We start from the raw sequence: 22,828 nt of genomic DNA on the forward strand, positions 1-22,828 counted from the left end.
TCTGTATCGAACCCTTGGTAGCATTCTAAAAAGCTGCCACGACAGGGAGCATGGTGCTAAAAGGGCATATGGAGATGAACTTCCATTAGATTTAAGTCAACCTGAAATCATTACAGTATGCTGACATCAGTGCGAGTTTTTCACCGCAGCATACATTATGGCCTCTTAAACTTTCTGTGTGGTCCCTGTAGAGGGTTAAGATTTGGTGTCGTTCAAAGAATAAATCACAGTTTTGTTCATCTGTGCAGAGCTTTATATCAAACTGACACAAAATCCAGCTCCGACGCAGTCCCAAAGTGATCCGATCTCTGATTTCTCAAGACTGCCAAAGGCCAACTTTTTATCAGCTCGTTTCTTCACTTTTATTACGAGAATAGGCTCTGTTTGCAGATGTTGGTTATCAAAGCAAGCAATATTCCGTCCAAATGTCGAGGAGGAAAAAAACCCTTCAGATTGTTATGTTTGTAATTATAAAGTAATTCGGGGTTGTGTACTGCCGGTTTTGAGTAGAAAGTCCTGTGGCGTAGGAAAATAAATGGAGTGGAATGAGAATGTAAACGTGAGTCGAGGTGAGGGACTCCCTCATCCAGAAACGCTGAGACGGAGCTTGATATGATTGATGGTCTGTGGGAGTGAGAGTGACACTCGGTGTACACAGAGGGTGTGAGGCGCAGAAAGGCTGCAGGCCCCGGCAAGAGCCGCTCAAAACTGATAATAGCGTGAAGATTTGTTAGTCAGATGAGAGGTGCTTAGAAGCAGCAGCCTGAAATTTCAAACGTTTCAGGTTTGAATCGGGCAAACTGGATCCGAAAGAGAGCTTTTAATCATGCTCGCACATCCTGGGAAGCTCAGGCTGAGGGGCGTTCGCTTGTTTGTTTAATTCCCCAAATTAAGTGTTATTTCATTTGTCTATTCCTGTGAGCTGCTGGAAGCGGAGCAAAGAAAACACGGGAAACCGGTATCGAGGTCAGAAAAGTAGTGCGCTGGATAAGGAAACAGTGGAGGGACGAATGCGGCCGGTTCCTAATTTGGCCTTTTTTGATTTTGGGAGCTCAGTGTCGGTAACATTATGAAAGTTGATGTAACGAGTGAGAAGTGTGTGGCCAATTATTGCTCCAGAGGCTGCGGCGGTCAGAGGTAATGATGTGTGATTGCTGACTGAAGAGGTCTGAGCCAAAGGCAACATGTTTTTATAAGATCTCTGGTAACGAGAGCATGTCTCAAAACAAATAGCCCATATGTTTTACTAACACGTTCAATATCGCTGAAACACAGAGGACGACGGCAAATGGAAGCCTTCCTATCAGAGATTTGGAATATGCTTTCTGTTTTCTGTTCTGTGTTGGTGTTTTATCTGCCCTTCGTTTTGCTTTGCATGCTCTCGCAGTTGTGAAAACTGTCACTAAAATATGGAAAAATCACAAAATCTCTTGAAATGAAGAACAGAACTCGCTTGCAACAACAAACATCAACACTGAGGGAGAAAAAAGGAACCAACTACTCCGACACACTTGTCTTGTAACACCTTTAGAAAGCAAATTCATATTCATATTCATATTCCTTTGCTTTTTTCCAGGAGACCCTTTTCATTCCACGCGGCCTCTTACCTGAACGAATCAATCGGCTGATTGCCGAGGTTTCCCAAAACAACATGAAAGTCGCGGCGTATCGGTGAAATTAGTTACGGACTTTCTAAGAAGGTTTGCAGTTCTGGCCGGGCTCAGGCGCTAAAGCCCACGGCGCACCAATCAAACATTCTCCGACAACTGGAAACGTTGTGATGTTGGCAGTTCCCTCAGAATGTGTTTCTGAACTAGCTGCCTGTTGCAAGTCCAAAGAAAACAGCTGACCAAAAACTTCACAGATGACTTCAAAATGTCTTGAAAATGGGTGAGGAGGATGTCATAATTTAGATGACGGTTATGTTTAAAAATTGTTTCAAACGTGGCAAATATCTGAAACATCGTGAGAACATCTAAGACTGTGAGCAGTTAGTAATGCTCACACTGACTGATCTTCACTTTGAGGGTGTTGGCAACAATTGAGTACTAGTAACACTCGCTTAATCAGTCAATCAATCCATTATTTTTTCCTCAATCTAAGCAAGTAGTTTTCTTCGGAGCCCTTCTAGGGTCCCAAAGTAGAAAAAAGAACTGGATTTGTAAATCCATGCAGCTGGATTCAAAGTCCGTGCACAAGGGTTTGTACGCCAAGCAGAGACATGCTTGCTACCCTGCGGATCATTCTGACGCCGACCGCATCAAGTTAAATCTGTTACCGTGTGGTAGCAGTAGTTTTAGACTGCTGTGGTCACTTCCTAATGTTAAACATGCGTCTAAAAGAGCGGTTACCGGGACGTAACTCCAGTTCTCTGAGTGTGTCGCTGGTATTGTCATTGACAAATAATTTGTCGTCATGAGGATGTGACCAAGATAGCTGTGATAAATGTTGGACGTGTTCTGAAGACTACCGGGCAGCTTCACTGCGAGACTCCTCAATTCATCATTAACGCTCCATTTTATGAAACAGATGTAGCACAAAGGACCACAGCCTCAGGAAGTCCAGCCTCGCCCCATGTTATTCAAGCCCATTAGCAGTTATCAGTGACGCAGAAGAAAACATCGCCAACACAAAACAGCCTCTCTTAAAGCCTCTAAAACTGTAAACACTTGCCACACCAAAGAGCTCCTGTTCTTTTATCATATTCCTTCCTCTCCGTCATGTAATACATCGGCATGAAACCTGTCACATGAACCCAGACCAGGGACCCCACTTCTTCCCTTCAGCCTGTAATGAGTCATCTGGCTCCAGCAGCGCTCTCCGTCATCCTGTCGGTTCCTCTGCAGGGGGCGATCGAAGCTTCCTCCAGCCGGCCCTCGCTGACCCCTGTATTGAGCTCACTTTAATTTACTGTCTTTCCCATTTTCTATTCACCGGGGCCTTGTGGTACAGCCAAACAATAACATACAGCCTCTTCGGAAGGAAGTATTAGTGGATTACATCGAGGTTTACGTTTCCGGGGCCAGGACAGATTTGTGCGGCTGGCTTCTTTGTCGAGGTCACCATTCCACTGTGGAAGCAGCACAAGCCCCTCTGCTGCTGGATCAAATCTGTTGTTTTGTGTACTTATTTCCGCTAATTTGTCTTGAGCCATGTGTTTGACAGATACGGATGACGTTGTTGATTCGTCTGGAAACACAAGACACATTTAATCATCAAGTGGAAAACATCCTCCGAGTCTGGTTACAGCTGTTTCATCTGGTTATTTTAACTGGTCCCCGCAAATAAACGCGGACTTAATTCGAGCTACCGCCGCAATCAAGATGATAGCAATGAGCATCTCCTTTTAACAACAGGATTCCAATTATGTGCAAGGACGCCCCAAAGCACAACACGAACCAGCATCACGCAGAGGTCAGCGCAGCGGCGAGAGATCCTCGGATGCATTCCTGAGCAATTAATGCGCCGCAACAAGGACGGCCAAAGAAAACAGTCCCAGAGCGAGCAGTGGAAGGTAAACAAAGCAGCGGCAACAGATGTTGACGAGCATCAGCAAGCACAGGTGCATTCTCTCCAGAGATGGACCTCCTCTGCCAGGAGTGGAGTCTATCGACCACCCGGTGTAGTAGGCCCGAATCTTCGGAGTGGGCTTTTCCCCGCCTGCAGCTCCTTTTTGGACGCGGAATGAAAAACACCTGAAGACGTTCTCTCCATCGTTCCAGATGGTTCACAGCATGGACAGTATGTGTTTTGGTATTTCTTTCCTCTTACCTGTGTGAATCTGTGTCTCAGAGCCTCATACTCTCTCCTTTCCACTCTAAAGATGCGGTTTCAATAAAAAAATTGATTGACATTAGATTATTTTCTTTAACACTATACAAGTAACTGTGGTATAGGGTGTTGCAGATTCACACATATAAAGATTTACATGTTTGTGTAGCGGGGGTATCTGAGTGAGAACACTGAATAGAGAGCTGAGGAGACCTGCTGACGAGTGCCGCAGTGCTTCAACTATGACACCATAGCAGCCTCTACTGGTGAACCGCCACCCTCACATTAAATATTTAGTTAACAAAACAGACTCTTTACCTTTGCTACATGCTGAATCTTTCAGACTGAACCTCAATTGAATATGGGAGGGATAACAGTCTATTTTCTCATTGTATTTCCTGATACACAAATACTCATTATTATGGTGTGAATGAGGGATGATTTATCCTGTTGTGTGTCCTTTCAACGAGAAAACAACAATTCTGACTTCTGTTTTTGTTCTGTTTTCCTTACAGCTGCACGAGGTGTGTGTGTGTGTGTGTGTGTGTGTGTGTGTGTGTGTGTGTGTGTGTGTGTGTGTGTGTGTGTGTCACCTTGGCTTTTTTGCTCCTCTTCCTCTGTTTTCACTCAGACATGTTTAATGGAGTGTCTCACATATTCATTGCAACTAAATCCAACAAAAAAAAGAAAAATATTTTGTTATGTATAAGAACATTTGTTGTTTGTATTTTACCTTTGACAGCAATGACATATTTTCTTCCGTGTGTTTTCACACTGAAACCTGGAGCTGTAATGAGCCTGTCTGTCCTGGCGGTGGAGCACTGGCCCTCCTCTCAGAGCAGCATGAGAGTCTGTACACATCATCACTCTGACTTGGTTTGAGAAGACGTCTCGATGAGTCACTTCCACTCTCCGTGACAGACTGCCAACAGCTGCAACTTCGTGTCTGTGCGTGTGTGCCAAGTTCTATTTATAGATAACCCGCCCCTGCAAAAAACCAACAAACATAAATCCATGACATGTCTCTTCATATAAAGTGCAGCTCTTAAAACAGCACTAAACGCCGCTGTCAAGGCACAGATCGGCTAATCGTTAAGTGTTGATGTTGTTTGTGTTAATGTCAGGATCCCTTATTTGTGCGGGTGATTTGTGACCTCGCTACCGGCTGCGTTGCAAGACTAAACCGCTCCGTGCGTAAGCAGGAGATCCTTGTCTCCCCCAGGTATCACATTCTTTCCTGCTCAGAAGTTCCCTGTTTCCTTTCACACCTCCGATTAAGTGTCGCCTTGCATGTTTGATACTCTCTGCTGAAGCGTTGGCTGCATCCCCTCGAGGGTCGGTGTGAAGCGACAGCGGCTAATACACTGAACTACACAGGTTTTGACACATCTTTAAGCATAAAAGGATAAATGTCAGACCTTTAAGTACTGTATGTGTCAGAGAAATACAAATTAGGTTGTCTTACTTTGTTTTCTCTGCAAAGGGAAATCATTAAATGGATTACTTCCCTTCTCCCTTTGAAAACTTTGCAACATTTGCTGTTAAACCTGACAACAGGAACCTCTTAAAAGTAAATTTACTCAAGTACCATCCTGAAGTACAGCCACAGGGACGACTACATTTATTAGCTTTAACATATAAAGCGTATGATATACCTATGAAATGACATGCAATGATGTAAATAACAGTACCAAACCATTTATAGAGTTGCTAAAATGATCTACCTCAACCTGTTGTGGCAGTGTTAATGCATCAGCAATAACATTCTACTATTAGTGCAAAATATATACAGCAGCTGACGGCTATAACGTGCATGATGTTGTTGATATTAATGAGCTTTTACTTAATGTATAATCTCAAATCTAGGATTGTATTTACTTGTATTATCAGTGTTGTATTGTTGCTTTTACTTAAAGTGGAAAAAGGAACCTTTAAACCTTCATCCCTCCAAGTGTTTCTATGTGGTATTGATGTCGGCACGTCTGTCGCAAAGACAGTGTTAGCAACAAAATGATTAGCGTAGTGAAAGTGAGGTCCATAGGAAAACAATACATGACTGTTGTCTTTTTAAAGTCTAGAAAAAAACAACTTAGCTGACTCAATGTTAGTACATTTCCCTTGATTACTAAGAGGTTGTCTCATCAACACATATTTGCATTGTTCTCAAAGATTCTCTGTGTCTTTTAATGGGAGACAGTGAGCAGTGGTAAGTCTTCAATGGTATTTGTGCCAGTGCACTTGCTGATTAACTCAGCACCTCCTGGTCTACTGCCCTGTTTACCTCTGGTTACATGCTCCACAATCTGTGATGAAATATGAGTCCGTTGGGGTGACCGGTGCCAGGGAAAGACGATCAGGTTGGTAGCATGGGATGACTCGAATACTTTCCACGGTCACGTTAAGGGTTGCACTCCCCATTTTAGAGCTGTGGCTGCAGGCGTGTGGTTCGGGAGCGACAGAGGGAGAGAAAGTTCCAGAAAACAGAGATTTGAGCGGAGAGAGAAGATTAATATGATCAGGCTAATCTGACAGCTGTTAAGGAAGATCGCTTAGCGGGTTTAATTGTGCCTGAATTGACACAATAATACTCATAACTATGTCTGACAAACAGGCCGGACAAGCTGCCCAAAGGAAACCATCCACCAACAAGAACATTAAGAAGCTCCGCACAGTCAGCATGGTGTGTGGCCTGGCGAGCAGCTGGCAGAAGTGGGTGATGGATAATGAGAAGAAGCAGGCCAGTGAACCCAGTGGCTGGGCTCCGTCTTCACTGGGAGGACCAGCGGAGGAACGTTTAAAGAAGTGGGTCCCAAAGAAGCCTCCTCCCTCTCAGACCCAGCCAACAGAAGCCTCCCACAGTCCTGTCATCAACTCTGAAGAGGTGAAAAAGATCTCGACTCCTCACAAGGAAACCCAAGATGCACCCAAGACGGAGGAGCTCAAGACCTCAGCCGATCCACCGGTTGAATCCTGCATCAAGGTGAAGCAAGTGGTGAAGACGGTGACCAGCGGGGTTGTGGAGAAAGGTGCTGGTGTTGGGCTTCTGACCGAGAAGATCAAGAGGGAGTCTCTTCCATCAGATGAGGAGATTGACCGGCTTCTGAAGAAGAAAAGCTCGCCTACACGCCGCAGGAAATGCTCCAACATGGTGTCATCGCTGACCAAAAGCTGGAAGCAGGTGGAGAGGGAGCAGAAGCTTGGAAAAGAGGCAGGAGGAACAGGAGAGGGACCCACAGGTGGTGGTGATAAGGACGACAGTGGACACCCCGAGGCAAAGAAGGAGGGACTGGACATAGAGGATGCTCGGACACAGAGGACAGGCTCTTTAAAGGAAACAGAACAAGAAGAGTCGGATGAAGATTCTGTGTCATTGGTCAAGATTAAAAGACCCACTGTGCCGATGTGAGTACAAGTTCAAGAGAGAAGTTGTTTTTGAAATAAATAGATCAGATGTAACAGTGTCTTTACTTCCTCAGGCTGATATTTCTTTTTGAAGCAGGATGTTGAGGTTTACAGTTGAGGATCAATCTTAAGCATAAATGTTGGTTGCGGAGCCAAAAGTAGCTTTGACAAAATGCAGAAAGCAAGGATTGCAAGGATAATCGCACAGTTAAGGACCTGTGCAAGTTCTGAGTTTCAGAGTTGTTCAGGCCAGTTGTGGGTTGATGACCCAACCTGCTTCACGTGGGATAGGTGAGCTCATGTGTGAACGGTTGTTGAGCTGTCTGTGCAAAGACGGTCATTCCAGTTTGACATAGATGGATTAATCTGATTCTCTGGAACTCAGAGTTCACACGCGTCATTATCGACTCTGTAAGGACACTCCCACACAGAGTTTAAAAGCCTGCAAGTCCCTTACAGTTAGTTACAGCTGAAAATGTGACCAAGAAACTGAAACACGTCCAGTTGCCTATAACACAGCACAGCACAGGATTTGACAAGTATTATCAGGATAGTAGGAAAAAGACTTTGCACCACTCTGAAATACAACACATGATGTCAAAACGATGTTCTGCTGCCAGCTGATCATAGAGCCTGACAAGCTTTTTCAATATCCTCATTAAACAGCCACAAACACATAGTGACAGTGAGCTGTTTTACCTTATACAATCCCTTTTTTTTCCTCCCTTTCTTACCAGGCAACCTTTTTTACATCTATTCAGATTTCTTTATGCAAACAGTTCGAGCTTACAGGGAGGTTTCTTGGGATGATGAGCCCCAATTACTTTTACTTCCATGTTTTCACATTGATAACTTGCCTGTTAGGTCTGCATTTACCCTTAAGACCAACAAAAAAAGGCAACAGCTGCTTACTGCTGCATATTTATAACTCCCCTTGCCCCTTGCAGGATCAAAACAGTGTATTTTTGATTAATTTGTAATATGATCTTACATCTCTCCCAGTTACAAAAAGGAAGCTGAGGACGCTAACAAGATCAACGCCCTTTCAAAGAAATACAGTGCTGTGGGCAACCTCAAGAGCCGCTGGCAGAACTGGGCCTCAGAGCACACCGTAAACCAGAAACTAAACCCCTTCAGCGAGTATTTCGACTATGACTACTCCATGTCCCTCCGCCTCCAGAAGGGCCAAGAGGGTTACGGGCGCCCCAAGGAGGGCACCCAAACGGCGGAGAGAGCCAAACGCGCCGAGCAACACATCCACCGCGAGATAGCCGACATGTGTTACGTGATCAGGACCATGGCGGATCCGGACCCAGACGGAAAGACGCGCATCACGTTCGGAGAGCTGTTCGACAGATACGTCCGGATCTCTGACAAGGTGGTGGGGATCCTGATGAGAGCCAGGAAACACGGCAAGGTGGCGTTCGAAGGGGAGATGCTGTGGCAGGGCCAGGATGACGGAGTGATTATTACTCTGCTGGTGTGATGTTAACACCTGGGTCAGAGTTGTACTGGAAATCCTCTTACAGCTTACAGCCGATCTTGTGAGATAACCTCAGTCTTTATCGAGGAGGGCTAAGAAGGGGATTTAAAATCCAATTTGACCCGGGTCTATTCACTGGACCCTTACAGAACAATATCAAAGGAATATGGAGACTACAAAGCTTCACCGATGAGTCGGTGTGGATTATCCAAGGAATGGATTGCTGCTATTTCTGTAGATACTTGAAGACTCTTTCTGTCAGTGTTGTGGGTATTGAGTTGTAGCTGTCATGCACATGTTTTGAGAAATCTCCAAAGACTTTAAAGTTTTAATCCAGGAGCTCGGGGGGGAGATAGTGTTCTGGCTTTTGGCTGCTTAAGTTTCCATTCAGAGTTGCCTGCAGATTCTCCTGTGTGTCTCTTTTGCACTTCCTTTGCGGCTTATATTAATGAGATACTTGATTACGTGTTAATGTACCAAATAACCAGCAGCTTTGCGGTATAGCGCAGCGCAGTAACTCAAACACAGATAGGGTTTCACTGCCTGAAGAGCTGCAGCTCAGCATTCATTATACAGTACCAGGCACAATGCAGAGGAACAGAGCCGACCACAGCACTTTTAAGTCTCATGGCCCGTTAGACTGAGCCTGTTATGATTAATGTAAAGAGTGACTGTGACTGTCTGGGGGAGAAAGGAAAACTTTCCTTTTCACATCCAGTTATTGAGTGTTTGCCGGAGTTTGTAGAGCCACATGGAAGCAGTGTTTGGATATTTTCAGTGTTTGAGAAATTAGGCAATCGGCAAAAAAACGTCACAGATGTGCTTAAACTGTATGTTTGTTCTTGTTGCAACTACACACTTATTTAGGATCAGTTTTCAATTTAATGTTGTGACAACACTGTGCTTATGGTCTGGCTAGGTTTAGGCCCCAAAAACCACTTGGTTAGGGTTCGGAAAAGATCACATTTTTGCTCAAAATACTGTACCTGTTTTGGTCACCACAAACATGTCCGGTTTTTATAAAAGAAAAAAGAAACTGGGCTGAAATTGAAGATGCTCTTTGTAACCATTTCAAGTATTGAAGTTTGCTGGAGTTTGCTAGCAGATTGACATGCAGTGTGAAGGGAATTTCAACATTGATTTCTGGTCAAAAACTGACACAATGATAGTCAGTCTGAACATCTAAGAGCTCTTTATGCCCTCTTTTCAACTGGCTAAAATGCTGTCATATTGCCACCTGAAGGCGAAATGTAGTGTCATAGATATAGATCTGTATAGACTGTGTGCTCCCGGCAAGAGGCCTCTGTTTTTATCTACCAATGCAAAATAGACATTGCGCTCACTGCTGTAAACACAAACACTCAGAGCATTACGGCTTTAAGTACTCAGAGCCGGGACTTGTTGAGTGAAGGGCACCAGCTCATGAAATAAATCATGCTGCTGAAGTGTATGTGGCTGTTGGCGTGGAACAGGTAAAGTGCCTGTCCTCCAGCTGATAGGTTAACAAACTGCTTCTTCACCCCTGCAGTGAAGTATCATTGCAGGATTTGCTATAAAGGCACCGTTTGTCCTCTCGTCGTCTTTCAGACCACTCACAGTCGTCACAAAAACAACTCGCGGGTTGAGTCAAGCAAGACGAGGTATGCACAGATCGTCTCGGAAAAAAATCCCATGAAGTGGTAGCGTCACACATTTTCAGCATGTCCAGTTGTCACCACCTGCAAGACTACAGGGCACAATCTGTCATGCAAGAGCTGATAATACATTTGCTTCCTTGTGCAGAACGCTCTCATCTCATTTTCTGCTGCTGAGTCCGAGGAATTGGACACCTGTGATCTTCCCTCTGACCACGCGACCACGAACAGTTTGAGAATTTCTTCAGGAGGAAGTTGGCACAAGAACTGAGTTGTAATTGCGGTTGTCTATATTTAGTAGAAAAAACTTCCACCTGTCAGTTATCCACACTGATTTATCGCAACTAGAGTAACAATAAAAATCAGTGAACACAGAGTAGCATGAAAATGAAATGACAGAAGAAAATGAAAAAATCATTCAATGCAGTTTTGAAACATTTTTAAAAGGGTTACACGCCATTCATCTCAAGAGGCAGCTAGATTCACAAGGTCGTGAGATCATGTCCGAACAACAGTGGCAGCCTACAGTAGTTCATCGTAGTTATGCACATATTTTTAGTCCAAAAACAAAATGGCTTAAGGGGGAACATTGACATGCCACTGCCTAATGTATAAACACAATGGTGAGGACGGACTGGTTTTATCACATTAAAGTCTGTTAACAAATGATAAAGATGAAAAATACCTGACATTCCTTCAACACCATCCACCGCCCCATCTGATCATAAACCGTCAGCCACGTCTTGACTTACAGGAAGGAACAATGATTACTTGGGGAATGCAAATAGGCAGAACCAAGGTATAAAACAACTGGATGCTGCAGGGTGACGTCAGTAGACTTCTGATGCTTCGGTAGCTCAAACACACACCTGAACTGTAAGTATAATTTCACTGTTTCTTCCTATTTGATCGGCTTCCAGTTGACTTCTTAAGTATCTATCCTAGATATTTAGACATTATTTTGTAAATCAATATTAGTTTTGAATTGTTTACATTTTCTGTCTCACCCACTGAAGGTTTCTTCTGATCAGGGAGAAAACAACAAATCAGACAGGTGAGAGTGAATCAGTATTTGTCCCACAGTCTGTGATGAATATTAAAACTGAGTTGCTGTGTATAAAAACTGTTTTTTTTTTTTCACAGAATGTTTTATGCTGCGATCTTTGCTCTTCTTGCAACCTCCACTCTAGCTGCCTGTAAGTGTCCATGTCCTGTATTCTCTACTATGAGTCAAATGTGTGTTCGAGAGATATACAGACAAATTTTAAAGCACCCTATCTTATACCGACACCAATGTGTGTTAACTGTGTGTAACTTTCGATTGAGGGAATTAACTTAAATCATCTATTTGATTTCACAATATGAAGGTCCATTTTGTAAGATTGTATTTAGAGAAAGAAATAGTAAATTTGACTCAAAACTCAAACAAAGCTGACCTTTAAATGTGCATTAAGTGATTCTCGAGAAAGATTAGTTTTGTCTTGTTGAGTCTCGGTCCAAAGTCGATGAATAAACGGCGTTGTTCAGTCACCATGAACCAAAATTGGCAAGCCACTAACAGAAAGTATCGTTACATGACAACGGAGGCATGAAACTCAACAATCGACTGTGTTTCTCCAGTTACACACAGAAATACCCTGAATGCAACAAAATACTAATGAACAGAAAAATACGGGAAGAGGGCAGGTTTCAGACACCACAACACACCTCTAATAGGATCATTCCAGCTTAGTGCACCTTTACATAATACTGAACGTACCTGTACTGCACTGTGTCTCCATACTTACACTTTCCACTGAATTTTACAAGTTACTATTGTATTTTTTACTCACCTACATTTCTTTTTATAGCTTTTGCAGATTTGCATTTATTTATGAATGCGAACAAATAGTTTCACTTGAGCTACTCGAGTAGCTTGATAGGTGTCCCAGGATTGAACTGACATCCTACAGCCAATCAGAATCAAGGTTTTACCCAGACTATGGTACAAGATGTATTATAGTGGACTGAGCCACCCGGTAATATATAAAGTTATTTAGATTTGCTACAACAAGACCAACTATAATTTTATTGATGTTTTACATGATTTTCTAATTGTAATCCAGTAACATAATATGTATTATTCTGAACAGGGATATCCTGCATTTACGCGTTGGTATTGCTCAGTAGGCTTTTACTTTTTCCACCACTGCTAGTTCATCATGTTGAGGATGTCTGTATGTAGTATGAGCTCATCACACTCTTCTCCTTTACGCAGTGTTTACTGTACATGTTTAAATGCAGCATGTTTGCTCAAATCTGCACAAAAAGTTAATAAATGTTTGTTTCTCTCTTGATTCCAGCTCAGCTTCACTACTCCTTCTCCCCAGCGGTGGGATCAGGAAGCGGCGCTTCGTACAGCATCACAGGAGAGGGCAGGATCACTGCCATCCGAGTGTGGGAGCACACTGGCAACCTCGTCTACGGGTAAATATCAAACATATTAGTTCATCACGCGCATATTGGATTGAGCTGGGTAATGCAACGTGTCTCCTAGAAATCACGTTGATGTACGAGTAATTTACAACAGCAGATTTAATAAATCTTCTTGCATAATGCAGGAAATCTGGCAAGTTTTAAAATGTTGATACTAAATCAGTAAAATGATAACTGACAATGGACTCAAGTTGTTTTCTCCAAACTCAGTTTCTTTTGTTCTTGTATGTTTAGGCACTGACCGTAATTTATTCAGGTTCGAAACAGATCAGGGTTGGGTTTAGAACAGAAAAGAACACAGTGACTTGAGACACAATGTATTTTTCATCATGACAGAGCATTTTTATATTCTGTATGTGTTAAACACACAGAATATAAAAGTGCTGTCATTTTATATTACAGCTCAGCATTGAAGGTTTCAGCAAACATTAGTCAAAATAGGAGTAAAAAGTTGATTTATTTCTTCAATTTATTTCTCAGAGTGCGTTTTAGTTTCTTTAAACATCACTGAAAATGTTCCAAAATAAGCCAAGAGGTTAGTTTTCATCTGTAGTCGCTGGCCAGATGTGAAGTTAGCAACCTAACATTGGCTACTAATCAACAGCAGCAATGAAGCAGAGCTAATTACATCGTCCTCATAGTCTAGAGCTTTTCATATAGAGGATTTAGTTGTACTGGACTTTGGCTACACAAACAAAACTTTGACAGATCAATTTGTTGGTGGTTTTGCTTTTTTACTTGAGATTCATTATTAAAGATAAAAAATATAGAATGGCACCAGACTTGATGTTGAAACAGAGGCTGCTAAACAAACACCATATTTTACACCATGAGATTCAGGAAACACTTACACAGTGACATAAAATTAAAAATTAAAAAACATTCATCCTTTGTCTCAAACCCTCAGCATCCAGTTCCGCTATGGCTTCATCTGGTCCCCGGCCATTGGTCACAGATATGGCTCACCCATGGAGATGGAGCTCTACGATGGTGAAGCCATCATCCAAGTGTCTGGGAAGTATAACCATTACGTGCAGTCGGTGGTGTTTACAACAAACAGGGGCCGCACACTGCACGCAGGCCACCCCTCAGGCTTCTCCTTCAACATGTATCCCACCAGCCCCGAGGCTGAGCTGTGCTTCATCAGCGGCCGGGTCCACGGAGCCCTCACCTCCATCGCAACACACTGGGCCGTCGTCCAATCACCTATCCAATCATCTAACAGCACCGAGGCCTGAGTCCAGTTGTGCGCTTTGTTTATTTCTCGTATGACACAAAATTGAACCTTCTCCTGCTCAGCTTAAATGCATTTTGCTGAAAATATCTTGTCTGTCAAAGTGTCTGTCTTTGTTTGATTTTCATGCACAGTATGTATGAGTGAAGGATTACAGAAGAGAAGGCTTTCAGAAACACGTGTACTGTGTAGTTGTTTAATGATGATAATTTGTTTTGATCTGAATTGGCTTCATTTTTTCATTTTACCTTCATATCTGTAACCACGGTGATCCCGTCCTTGTTTGAAAAATGTACGAGGTCAGGTGTTAAAAAAATAAAAATGAATGGCTTGCAAATCAAAAATTTTACAGCTTTTTTCCTGTACTTTTTGCAGATTTTCCCCAGTATTTTTTGTAATACACAGCAATGTGCGTAGAATTACCAAAAATACTGTTAATTCAAATGCCACATGCAAAATAACAAGAAAAATCTGTAACACTTAAAATTCAATACTACAGTTACATTTAAAGGTGCACGATCAAGTAATGAACAGAATTTTAAAGAGGTCAAAACAATACAAACTCAGAAATATTCATTTGATGTATTTCCACAATTGAACAAAGAAGATGTCCTCAGAGGGTAATTAGGTCCACAGAATGCTGTGTGAAGCATGATGGTTGCCAACATAAGTAACAAAATATAAAAGTTTTTTTTGTTCATAGTAACTAAGTTTATCACATTAAATGCTTCTTAAATATAGAAGATTTTTCACATAAAATGATGTAATCAAACCCAACTACTAACAGCGCAGATGTTTTGTGTTATAGCAGTGTTCAACCAAGGTAATTTCATTGCTTTATATGTTTAAAGAGCCTTAATTTAAAAAAAAAAAAAAAAAAAAGACCTTGTGTAAAATCAAAGCTAAAACCTGTATTTTAAGGAGAAAAAAAAATTACTGATCTTAAAAGATTTTTGTTGTTTGCTGGTATTTTGGCACCCCCTGTTGGCGGGATTGTACCTGTTTACTGATATGCATTACTTTCACCTCAGACGTGCAGTTGGAGCAGCTTCAGACAGTTTACATCACACCAGGAAACACACAACTTAAAATTCCTACTGATGCGTCTCAGAGGATTTAACTGGAGGTGACGGCTCTGCTTGATGGAATTTGACAGTTTAACATTTCCACAAGCACATTGTCACTTTTTTTTGTTTAATAAGCATTTTATGAGAAGGTTGTTATTACTCTCTGATGAGTTTGAGTTGATTAGCATAGCTTAGCATAAAAAAAAATGTAGTTTTACGGGAAGTATAATTAGTTTAATATAGATTGTTCAAGTTCCCTACAGAAGTCCAGGAAGTCACTCCGACCAGCTCAGTAACTCTTGCTAATGCTTGTAAAACCATAACTTGCTTTTTCCTTCCTTCCATCCTTTCTGTCTTTTATGTATACGGACCAAACAAATTAGATATCGTATATTTATTAGCAACCAGGCTAGCTGTGTTAATTACAGCTATTGTCTCCTGTTCCTTTAATTAATCTTCAAATTTTGAGCCTATTGATTTGTGTTTTTTTCCATTAAGGCTGCCATGTCTGTCACCTTCTATAAATAGCAACTCTTAGAAAATAGATTTTATCCTGGTAACTATGATCAATTTGTCAAAGTAACAGTGTGGTAATAGTTTGGGGACACGCCACAGGGATGACCTGAGGTTACCAAGATCACTCAGCAGGAAGTAAATATTTTCCTTAGTTTTGTGTGGATGAATTACTTACATACCTTTTATCTTAAAGGAGCTTTACATTGTTTGGAAATGACCCAAAAACTCATGCATTATGGTGAGAGATTAGATAATAGATTAGATAATAGCTTTATTTACTTTTCTCAGATTGCACGATTTGTGTACTCACTATCAACCGCAACTTTTCCCCAAAAATTCCATAAACTTTCTTTTCATTTCTACCCTTTGTTTTATTGTTGTTCCACCTCTTGTTCTATTTTAGGTATGCGAGAACGTATGACACACAGTGAGTGCAAAAAAAAATCACGACAAGCAGGATGATGACGATGAAGACGATGTCAGGGAAACCCCTCAGACAGGCTGAGCAGAGGTTAAAAGACACCAGGAAGAAGACACTAAAAAACACATGCAGACCGACAGCCACGCCTGTCGAAGCTGATCGAGTTGATCACAACAAATGTGCCGCGGGCAACATAACTTCCTCATACAGAGGCACATGCGTTATCTGACTTATCGGACGAGGATATCAGTGATGGAAATGTCACAACCAAATACCGTGCAGACGGGGCGGCTGGGCCTTGTGTGTTTGGTCCTGTAATACCTGTACTGCATGTCCTGTCTCGAAGTTATTGTTGTTAACTGACTTGTATTTCTTCCTGCTTCCTCTACTTTCACTTTAACTAAAAGTCCTCAAGACCAGAGGCCTTTTTCTTGTGCGGTTCAGCTTATGTGTACAATATATTTATGTGCAATGTTGATGAACAGATGGGAAAGTCAAGGAAAACTAATTTTCCTCCGAAAAAAAGGCATGATTATGAATTACTGGGGAAATTAAATACACAACTTAACGAGTCAGGGATATTGGGTTGTGAGTGCATATATGTACGTGCATGGAAAGCAATAAAAGTAAAATGAAATGTGTGGCATTATTTTTGGGGACTGGAAATATTCACAAAACAACACAGAATAAACAAATATCCCAATATATCTGACTCATTTTGAGGAGTGTATTTCTGAGTTTGTATCATATTACCTGCTCAATATTCAAAATATTAAAGATCTGCGTTTGAATGTCTTCTCCAAAACTACATAGTGCCCCTCTGCACAGTGTACAAATGTTCTGATATTTTCTGTTTAATATGCAAATAATGCTATATATAAAATAGGCTCTAATTTACATATATTTCCACCGATGACATAAAACATGTTATTGAACGATGAGTCAGTGGTAACAACACACTGCATATGCTACCGTTTGTCTCCAGGGGGTATAGTAGGTGTGTCATGTTAAAACAGCTCTGTTTCATTAGCATACCAAAGAGGATTAACACATCTTTACAGTGGCTGTCAGTCTGACAACCTGATAATTATGGTATGCACATTTAGACGCAGCCGTTTCTATAAATACGCTGCTGTTTTATGGCCTGCACCAGCGGAGTGCGCAGAGCTGAATCTATAGATGTGTGGGGGACAGCGCTGCTCGGCTGATACTTCCTGCCCCTGTGGATGCAGACAGAGGAGGGGCGAGCGATGTTGTCACCTTGATTTCAACTGTAACCCGGTGAGGAGTGATGCCAGTGGAGGTGCCAGCCTGTCACGGCGCCTCGACAGACTCCTCAGACCAGACCTCAACACTGCATCAGATGCAGGGAGATGAGCGTCCCCCTCAGCTCGCTAGCTAAGCAGTGATGGCTGTAATATGAACTCTCACTGTCCAGCTGCAGCTTCTGTCTCAAAATGCTTTGAATTTTTCCTTCAGACCATAACAGTTGGGACAGTGGACCCGCCATTTCAATCACCCCCTTGCAATCAAGTACTGCTGAGACTCATCCTCTGTTTGAGTTTTGTATAAATCTGTTCAGCAGTTTTTGTGTAACCCTGATGACAAACCAACCAACCAACTAAACAAACAAGCAGACACTGGTAAAAGCATAACCTCCATGCCCATATTTCTTCAGGGTGGAGCCTTGTTGGAAACATTAGGGACACAACTCAACAAAATACACAACAAAGGTCAAGTTGTCCAGTTGTCTTTAGATGTTTTAAAGGAGTAGTTTTGGAAAATTTGGAAAATTCAAACACAGGATTTTCATATGAGGTGATGATACAAACTCAGAAATATTTATTTTCTCCATAACTGAACACTGTTTGAAGCTAGAAAGGTGGCAGGGTCCGCCACATATAAACAAAGTAAACCAGTGTGAAACTGTGTCGTCCTTTAAGGTCAGTTTGTCGTGAAAACAAAGAGTTTATTTATGTATAGAAAATACCTTTCTCTTCTGATCAATGTGTCTTCCCCAAAACTACATATCGAAGCTTTAATGCAAAATTGTTACATATAACAGCTTAAAGTTTTTTTTTTTAATTACCAGTTATCTGACATTTACTTTAAATAGTGCCTAATTTGCATGTATTTCCTGCCTTCTCTGCAAAAAACGTCTGAAACTTGCCCTTCCTTCCTTCCTTCCTTCCTTCCTTCCTTCTTTCTTTCCCTCCCTCTCCAAGAAAAGCGCTGAGCACTACACTTCCCAGGATCCTTTGAGGCGCGGCGGCAGCAGTAGCAGCAGCTGTGCGCTCCGGCTCGCCCGCAGCAAAGTGATGATAACACGCCAAACAAGGTACAATGAGCTGGGAGCGCTGACTTTCACATTCCCGCCTGGCTGCCCGGTTGTTTCCTCATTGTGTCCTGAGTGATGATCAGAGCTGCGGCGCGGCGCGATGGCTGTGGAAGGTAAGAGCATGTCAACCTGTGTGTGTGTTTGTGTGTGTGTGTGTGTGTGTGTGTGTGTGTGTGTGTGTGCAGCCCGCTGCTGAACACACGCCAGACTGAGACTGAGGAGTTCCAGCTGACATGATGAGACTGGTGGTGTGGAGACTGTGTGTGTGTGTGTGTGTGTGTGTGTGTGTGTGTGTGTGTGTGTGTGTGTCGGTGCTGGATGCGCTTTCAACCCAGACACTGTCGGGTCAACCGTGGAGAGGCTGTGATTGGGTGACGGTGCAGCCTCTTGCTCTCCCCGCATTACGTACGCTGTCCTGCTCATGTTCTCCCTGTTTTTTTTTTTTTATTACACTGTTCTCGGTCTTGGTACATGATCACACACACACCATAAAGACTCGTGTTAACGCGCAGCCTCTTTCTCTGTGTACATATCGCTGCTGCTGTGTGTGTGTGTGTGTGTGCGCGCTGCGATTGGAGACTGGTTAACAGGTCTGCGATCCGAGAAGCGTAATCACCCCCGGTGTGAGGCGCGCCGTGCTCCCTGGAGGATACATTTTTTTTTAATAACCTGGGAAATTAATTTTTGCAAGAGGTTATCCAGCGGGGTTGTTGCGCAACAGAGCGCGCGCGTGTGTGTGTGTGTGTGTGTGTGCGTGTGTGTGTGCGCGCCCGAGAGCCAGTCAGGTTGAGCGAGGCTGCTCCTCTGGCAGCAGGTGGTGCGACATGTGGACCGGCTGAAGTCCTCCTTCTTCTTTTGGCTGTCAGGGAAGAGGAGCAACAGACGATTTAGCAGGAGGTGGAGGAAGAAATAAAAAAAAAATAAGGTGACAGTGACGGTCGGTGACCCGGGATGCTCGGACAATCTCCTCACCTTATCGGAGGCATCTTGTGGATCCAGAATCCGATGAGAGGTATGTTGGAGGAGGTGGAGGAGGGGATGGAGTGTCACATGCATGCTTGGCTCTCTTTCCCAGCTGTGGCCAGTGTGTGTTTGGCCATGCAGGTATGGCTGGTATGAGCTCGGTGGCACTCCTGCATGCCTCCTCCAGATCAGGTTATTTACCTCTGACAGGCTCACGGGACAATGTCCACCCGTCTCTCCTGTTTCCTCTTGGGAGATTTATGAGAGCGGAGCCAATATTTGCATTTGAGAGCACAGGAAGTGCCTCGCGCTCCCTGCGATTCGTTCAGTTTCCTGCATATTTTCTCATGTCAAGTACCCAAAAATAGACACGTGTGAATTGAGCAAATCTGCCGGTCTTGGAGCAAGATTTCTCGCTCTGTGAACTCCTGGACCACAGCCGTCGCTCTCGTCTCACCATACCAGGCTTGTAACTCGCAGGGAAAGCAAATCAGATATTTGTACCCGAGGATCAGCTGGGAGCTCTAAGCAGCTTCTCTATCCGTGGCCTTCTCGGATTGAAAAATGTCTTGTGACAGCTGACCCCACAGGTGTAAACACATCGCCACCTGCCTCGGAGCTTGAAATGTAATGCTTCTTTAATGGTATACAGAGAGCTCAGCGGCAGCAGCAGCATCATATCCGCCTGTATAGTTTCATTCATGCATCTCTCGAGATTCGCCTTTTCAAAAGCAGTAAAGAGAAAGGCGGCTGCCGAGGCTGCCTGCAGATGCACACTTTGTTCCAAGCTGAATGGCTCAAGCAGCTTCTTTATCCCTTTTTCTGGTCTTTCTCTTACCCACGAATGAACATCTCTACGGCATACAGCATTCATTTGTTAGATGTAATCAGTTATGGAGAGATGTGCTTCATCCTCTCAACAAGCATGAAATTCTCAAACGATAATGTTCTCATGTAACAGTTTCACACATCTCACACAAACGATCACCTCTCAGAACTATTGCTGCGAAATAACAGACAGTTAAATGCATTTATGTCTCTTCTTCTTCTTCTTCTTCTTCTTCTTCTTCTTCTTCTTCTTCTTCTTCTTCTTCTTTTGAAAAGCAGCATCGATACAATTTGTGACCCAAGCGGTTCAAGCAGCCAGACGCGGGACACCTCGGTTTGCATTTGGCCGTGATTCACCGACCTGTGTCACCGACGGAGATGAATTATATGAGTCACGTCCCCCCTCGTCCCCGCCAGAGCCTCTATAACTAATACGTCTGACAGAATTAGGGAAGAAAACCTGCGCTTCCAAACACTCAAGGTTGGGTCGGATTCTGCCGGAGCAGCCGAAACATCCTGTCCTGTGGCTGATATACAATACTTTGAAATAGTTTCTCCTTGAAGGCTGCGATGATATGGCTCTGCCTCGCTGGAGGAAAGCAGGATTAAAGTCAGACTCGGAAAGTTACTCAGCGCATTCACTCAAGTACAGCCTTCAAGTATAGTTTCAGTGTACTTTATCTGGGTGATGGAAAAAAGGTTACTGCTCAGATTCAAAATATACTTACAGAGAATATTTTTGAGCTTCTCAAATGCTCAGCACGGTCGGATTGAGGCCTCACGTCACGTCTCAGATGTCTTAGTTGTTAAAAGTTTCATCAAAGCAATATTTCCCCTCTAAACGTCTCAGATGGTTTCATTTAAATGGCCGTTCGTGGTCAGAAGAGGTCAAATGATCCACGATTTCACTGCCATCAAAAGTCCAAATGAGTATGAGATTTGTGGGGCAGAACTTTCTCTTCTGCTCCATTAATCGCCTCGCAGCCGCTCAGGGGTATCTTGTGGTTCCCGACTCATGATGAGTGACGGATGCATCAGTATTACCGACCCCGTGATGTTTACGTTTGATGATATTTCAATCACACCGGCCAATTTTCAGCAGAATTCCATTTTCGTTACCTGAAGAAGCTTTCTCGCTGCTAATACTTCTGCACTTTTACTTTGAGCGGATTTTGAATGAATATCTTTGACTTATATCAGAGTATTGTGTTGTACGGATACTTGAGTGAAGGATCTGTAGCTTTACCAGCAGTGATAGGATTTCATGGTCATCCAATCATATCATTTGGATTTGGTTCTGAAATTAGTCATTGATGACTGACTGAGATAGTTTGTTGCACAGAACCATCTGGAGAACCTTTGGGGTTAGGGTGAGGGACTTAAGAGGACGCAGTTCGTGTTCAGAGCAGCTGTAAGTTACGTAACTTCAGTTGTGAATGTACGCGACTTCAGTTAAATTAAGCAATGTGGTTATTTTGAGCCAAACTACAATGTTTTCCTAAACCCATCCAAACTCAAGCGTATGATGGCAGTCGTAGATTGTGTTTCTGGAATGGGTGTGTGTTGGTCAGTCACTGTCGAGAGAAGAGTGAAAACGTCTTTTCCAGTTCTGATAGAACCGTTGCCATAGCAGCATCTTTGCCAGCATGTTTATGACCCACCATTGTTGTTTTCACTGAACAGTTGCTTCTCTTGCCAGTTGTTGCGCCCAAACCACACCTGTAGCTGCAACACAGTCCCTCAGAGGGCACTGATGATCGCTTGATGCCTGCTCTGGAGGGATGGATTGTAAAGTAAAGAGTGTTTGGGCGATCAAATAATATTTTCATCAAGTAAAGTTATATTATTGATGCTGTTTATAGATTAAATTACTAATTGATGAATTGAAAGAAGCGATAGTAACATTTACAATTAATCTGTGACATTGGCACATACGTATATGCATGTGGAGCATCATCAGTTGTGTTTCTGTCCCCTTCCCTCTGAGATGATCAGTTGTTTTCACAGTGCAAACCCATCCGCATTTCTAAATGTACCATAGTTTGGATCCTGGATCTAATTAAAGCTGCTTGTGTTTATTTCTCATGCGGTCGGAGCAGAACTGTCCCTGCGGACTGGACGGAGCTCGATCCATCCACCATCCACCATCGCTTGTGATTTAAGATGTGACGTTTGAGGGGGAAATCACAACAGCTCTGCACCGTCACTGTTTTTCTTCTGTTCCAGTACTCCGACAACCCCTCGAAGACAGAAAAATATGGGTCAGCTATTTAATCATTTACAACACATGAGAAGACAATAAGCTCTTTGAGAAAACCGGCACTTTGGAGAGCGCTTACCCAATTTTCCAGCGTTACTTCGGAATGCACTTTCACTTAGCCGAGTGCAAGATGACAACAAACCCCACAACCTTCCTCAGAGCTCTGTGCTGATGATACTTTGAGTGGTTACACTCTAGTGAACAATTTAATCAGGTTCTATAAATAATCTGCAGATTCAATAATGGCTGCTTTTAGTTCAAATCCTACAACATAGTGTGTTTGAGGAGCATTTTCCTCTTTGCGAGGCACCTTTTTGTGTTTGTGAAAAATGAATACCTCGTTGCAAAGATTTTTTGAGGGTCGGGCCAGGAGATTAAATGCCAGCCGAAGACGTTCTGCCGGTTCTGAGAGCGTCTGGTTCTCTATGACACAACT

General features: G+C 42.9%; 3 protein-coding genes across 10 annotated transcripts in view; all 3 read left to right on the plus strand.

The window, feature by feature from the left end:
- The first annotated feature begins 6,047 nt into the window (after window positions 1-6,047).
- Window positions 6,048-8,691, plus strand: abrab (actin binding Rho activating protein b). Its single transcript, XM_037093373.1, has 2 exons — window positions 6,048-7,173; window positions 8,176-8,691. Exons 1-2 carry the CDS (start codon window positions 6,368-6,370, stop codon window positions 8,657-8,659), a joined length of 1,290 nt encoding a protein of 429 aa, XP_036949268.1. The 5' UTR covers window positions 6,048-6,367; the 3' UTR covers window positions 8,660-8,691.
- Window positions 8,692-11,217: 2,526 nt separating this feature from the next.
- LOC119016986 (zymogen granule membrane protein 16-like) lies at window positions 11,218-14,397 on the plus strand. The gene is made up of 4 exons (XM_037093383.1): window positions 11,218-11,344; window positions 11,434-11,486; window positions 12,633-12,756; window positions 13,673-14,397. Exons 2-4 carry the CDS (start codon window positions 11,435-11,437, stop codon window positions 14,001-14,003), a joined length of 507 nt encoding a protein of 168 aa, XP_036949278.1. The 5' UTR covers window positions 11,218-11,344; window position 11,434; the 3' UTR covers window positions 14,004-14,397.
- Window positions 14,398-18,241: 3,844 nt separating this feature from the next.
- The window catches only part of samd12 (sterile alpha motif domain containing 12), a 114,256-nt gene continuing 109,669 nt past the window's right edge, over window positions 18,242-22,828 (plus strand). For 7 of the 8 annotated variants that reach the window (XM_037093375.1, XM_037093374.1, XM_037093376.1 and 4 more), the window contains exon 1: window positions 19,147-19,353. In XM_037093375.1, the coding sequence (XP_036949270.1) occupies window positions 19,293-19,353 (61 nt within the window). In that variant the 5' untranslated portion in view covers window positions 19,147-19,292. Of the gene's footprint in view, window positions 18,455-19,146; window positions 19,354-22,828 lie in introns of those variants that run through there. The other variant, XM_037093382.1, reaches the window with a different exon arrangement.

This window comes from Acanthopagrus latus, chromosome 3, assembly GCF_904848185.1.
Source record: "Acanthopagrus latus isolate v.2019 chromosome 3, fAcaLat1.1, whole genome shotgun sequence".
NCBI classification, from domain to species: domain Eukaryota; kingdom Metazoa; phylum Chordata; class Actinopteri; order Spariformes; family Sparidae; genus Acanthopagrus; species Acanthopagrus latus.

Excerpts from the sequence above, each read along its gene's own strand:
- LOC119016986 (XM_037093383.1), top strand. The coding sequence starts at position 11,435 with ATGTTTTATGCTGCGATCTTTGCTCTTCTTGCAACCTCCACTCTAGCT. Across the intron at positions 11,487-12,632 it reads AACCTCCACTCTAGCTGCCT|CTCAGCTTCACTACTCCTTC; the intron begins GTAAGTGTCCAT and ends TCTTGATTCCAG. Across the intron at positions 12,757-13,672 it reads ACTGGCAACCTCGTCTACGG|CATCCAGTTCCGCTATGGCT; the intron begins GTAAATATCAAA and ends TCAAACCCTCAG.
- abrab (XM_037093373.1), top strand. The coding sequence starts at position 6,368 with ATGTCTGACAAACAGGCCGGACAAGCTGCCCAAAGGAAACCATCCACC. Across the intron at positions 7,174-8,175 it reads AAAAGACCCACTGTGCCGAT|TTACAAAAAGGAAGCTGAGG; the intron begins GTGAGTACAAGT and ends CATCTCTCCCAG.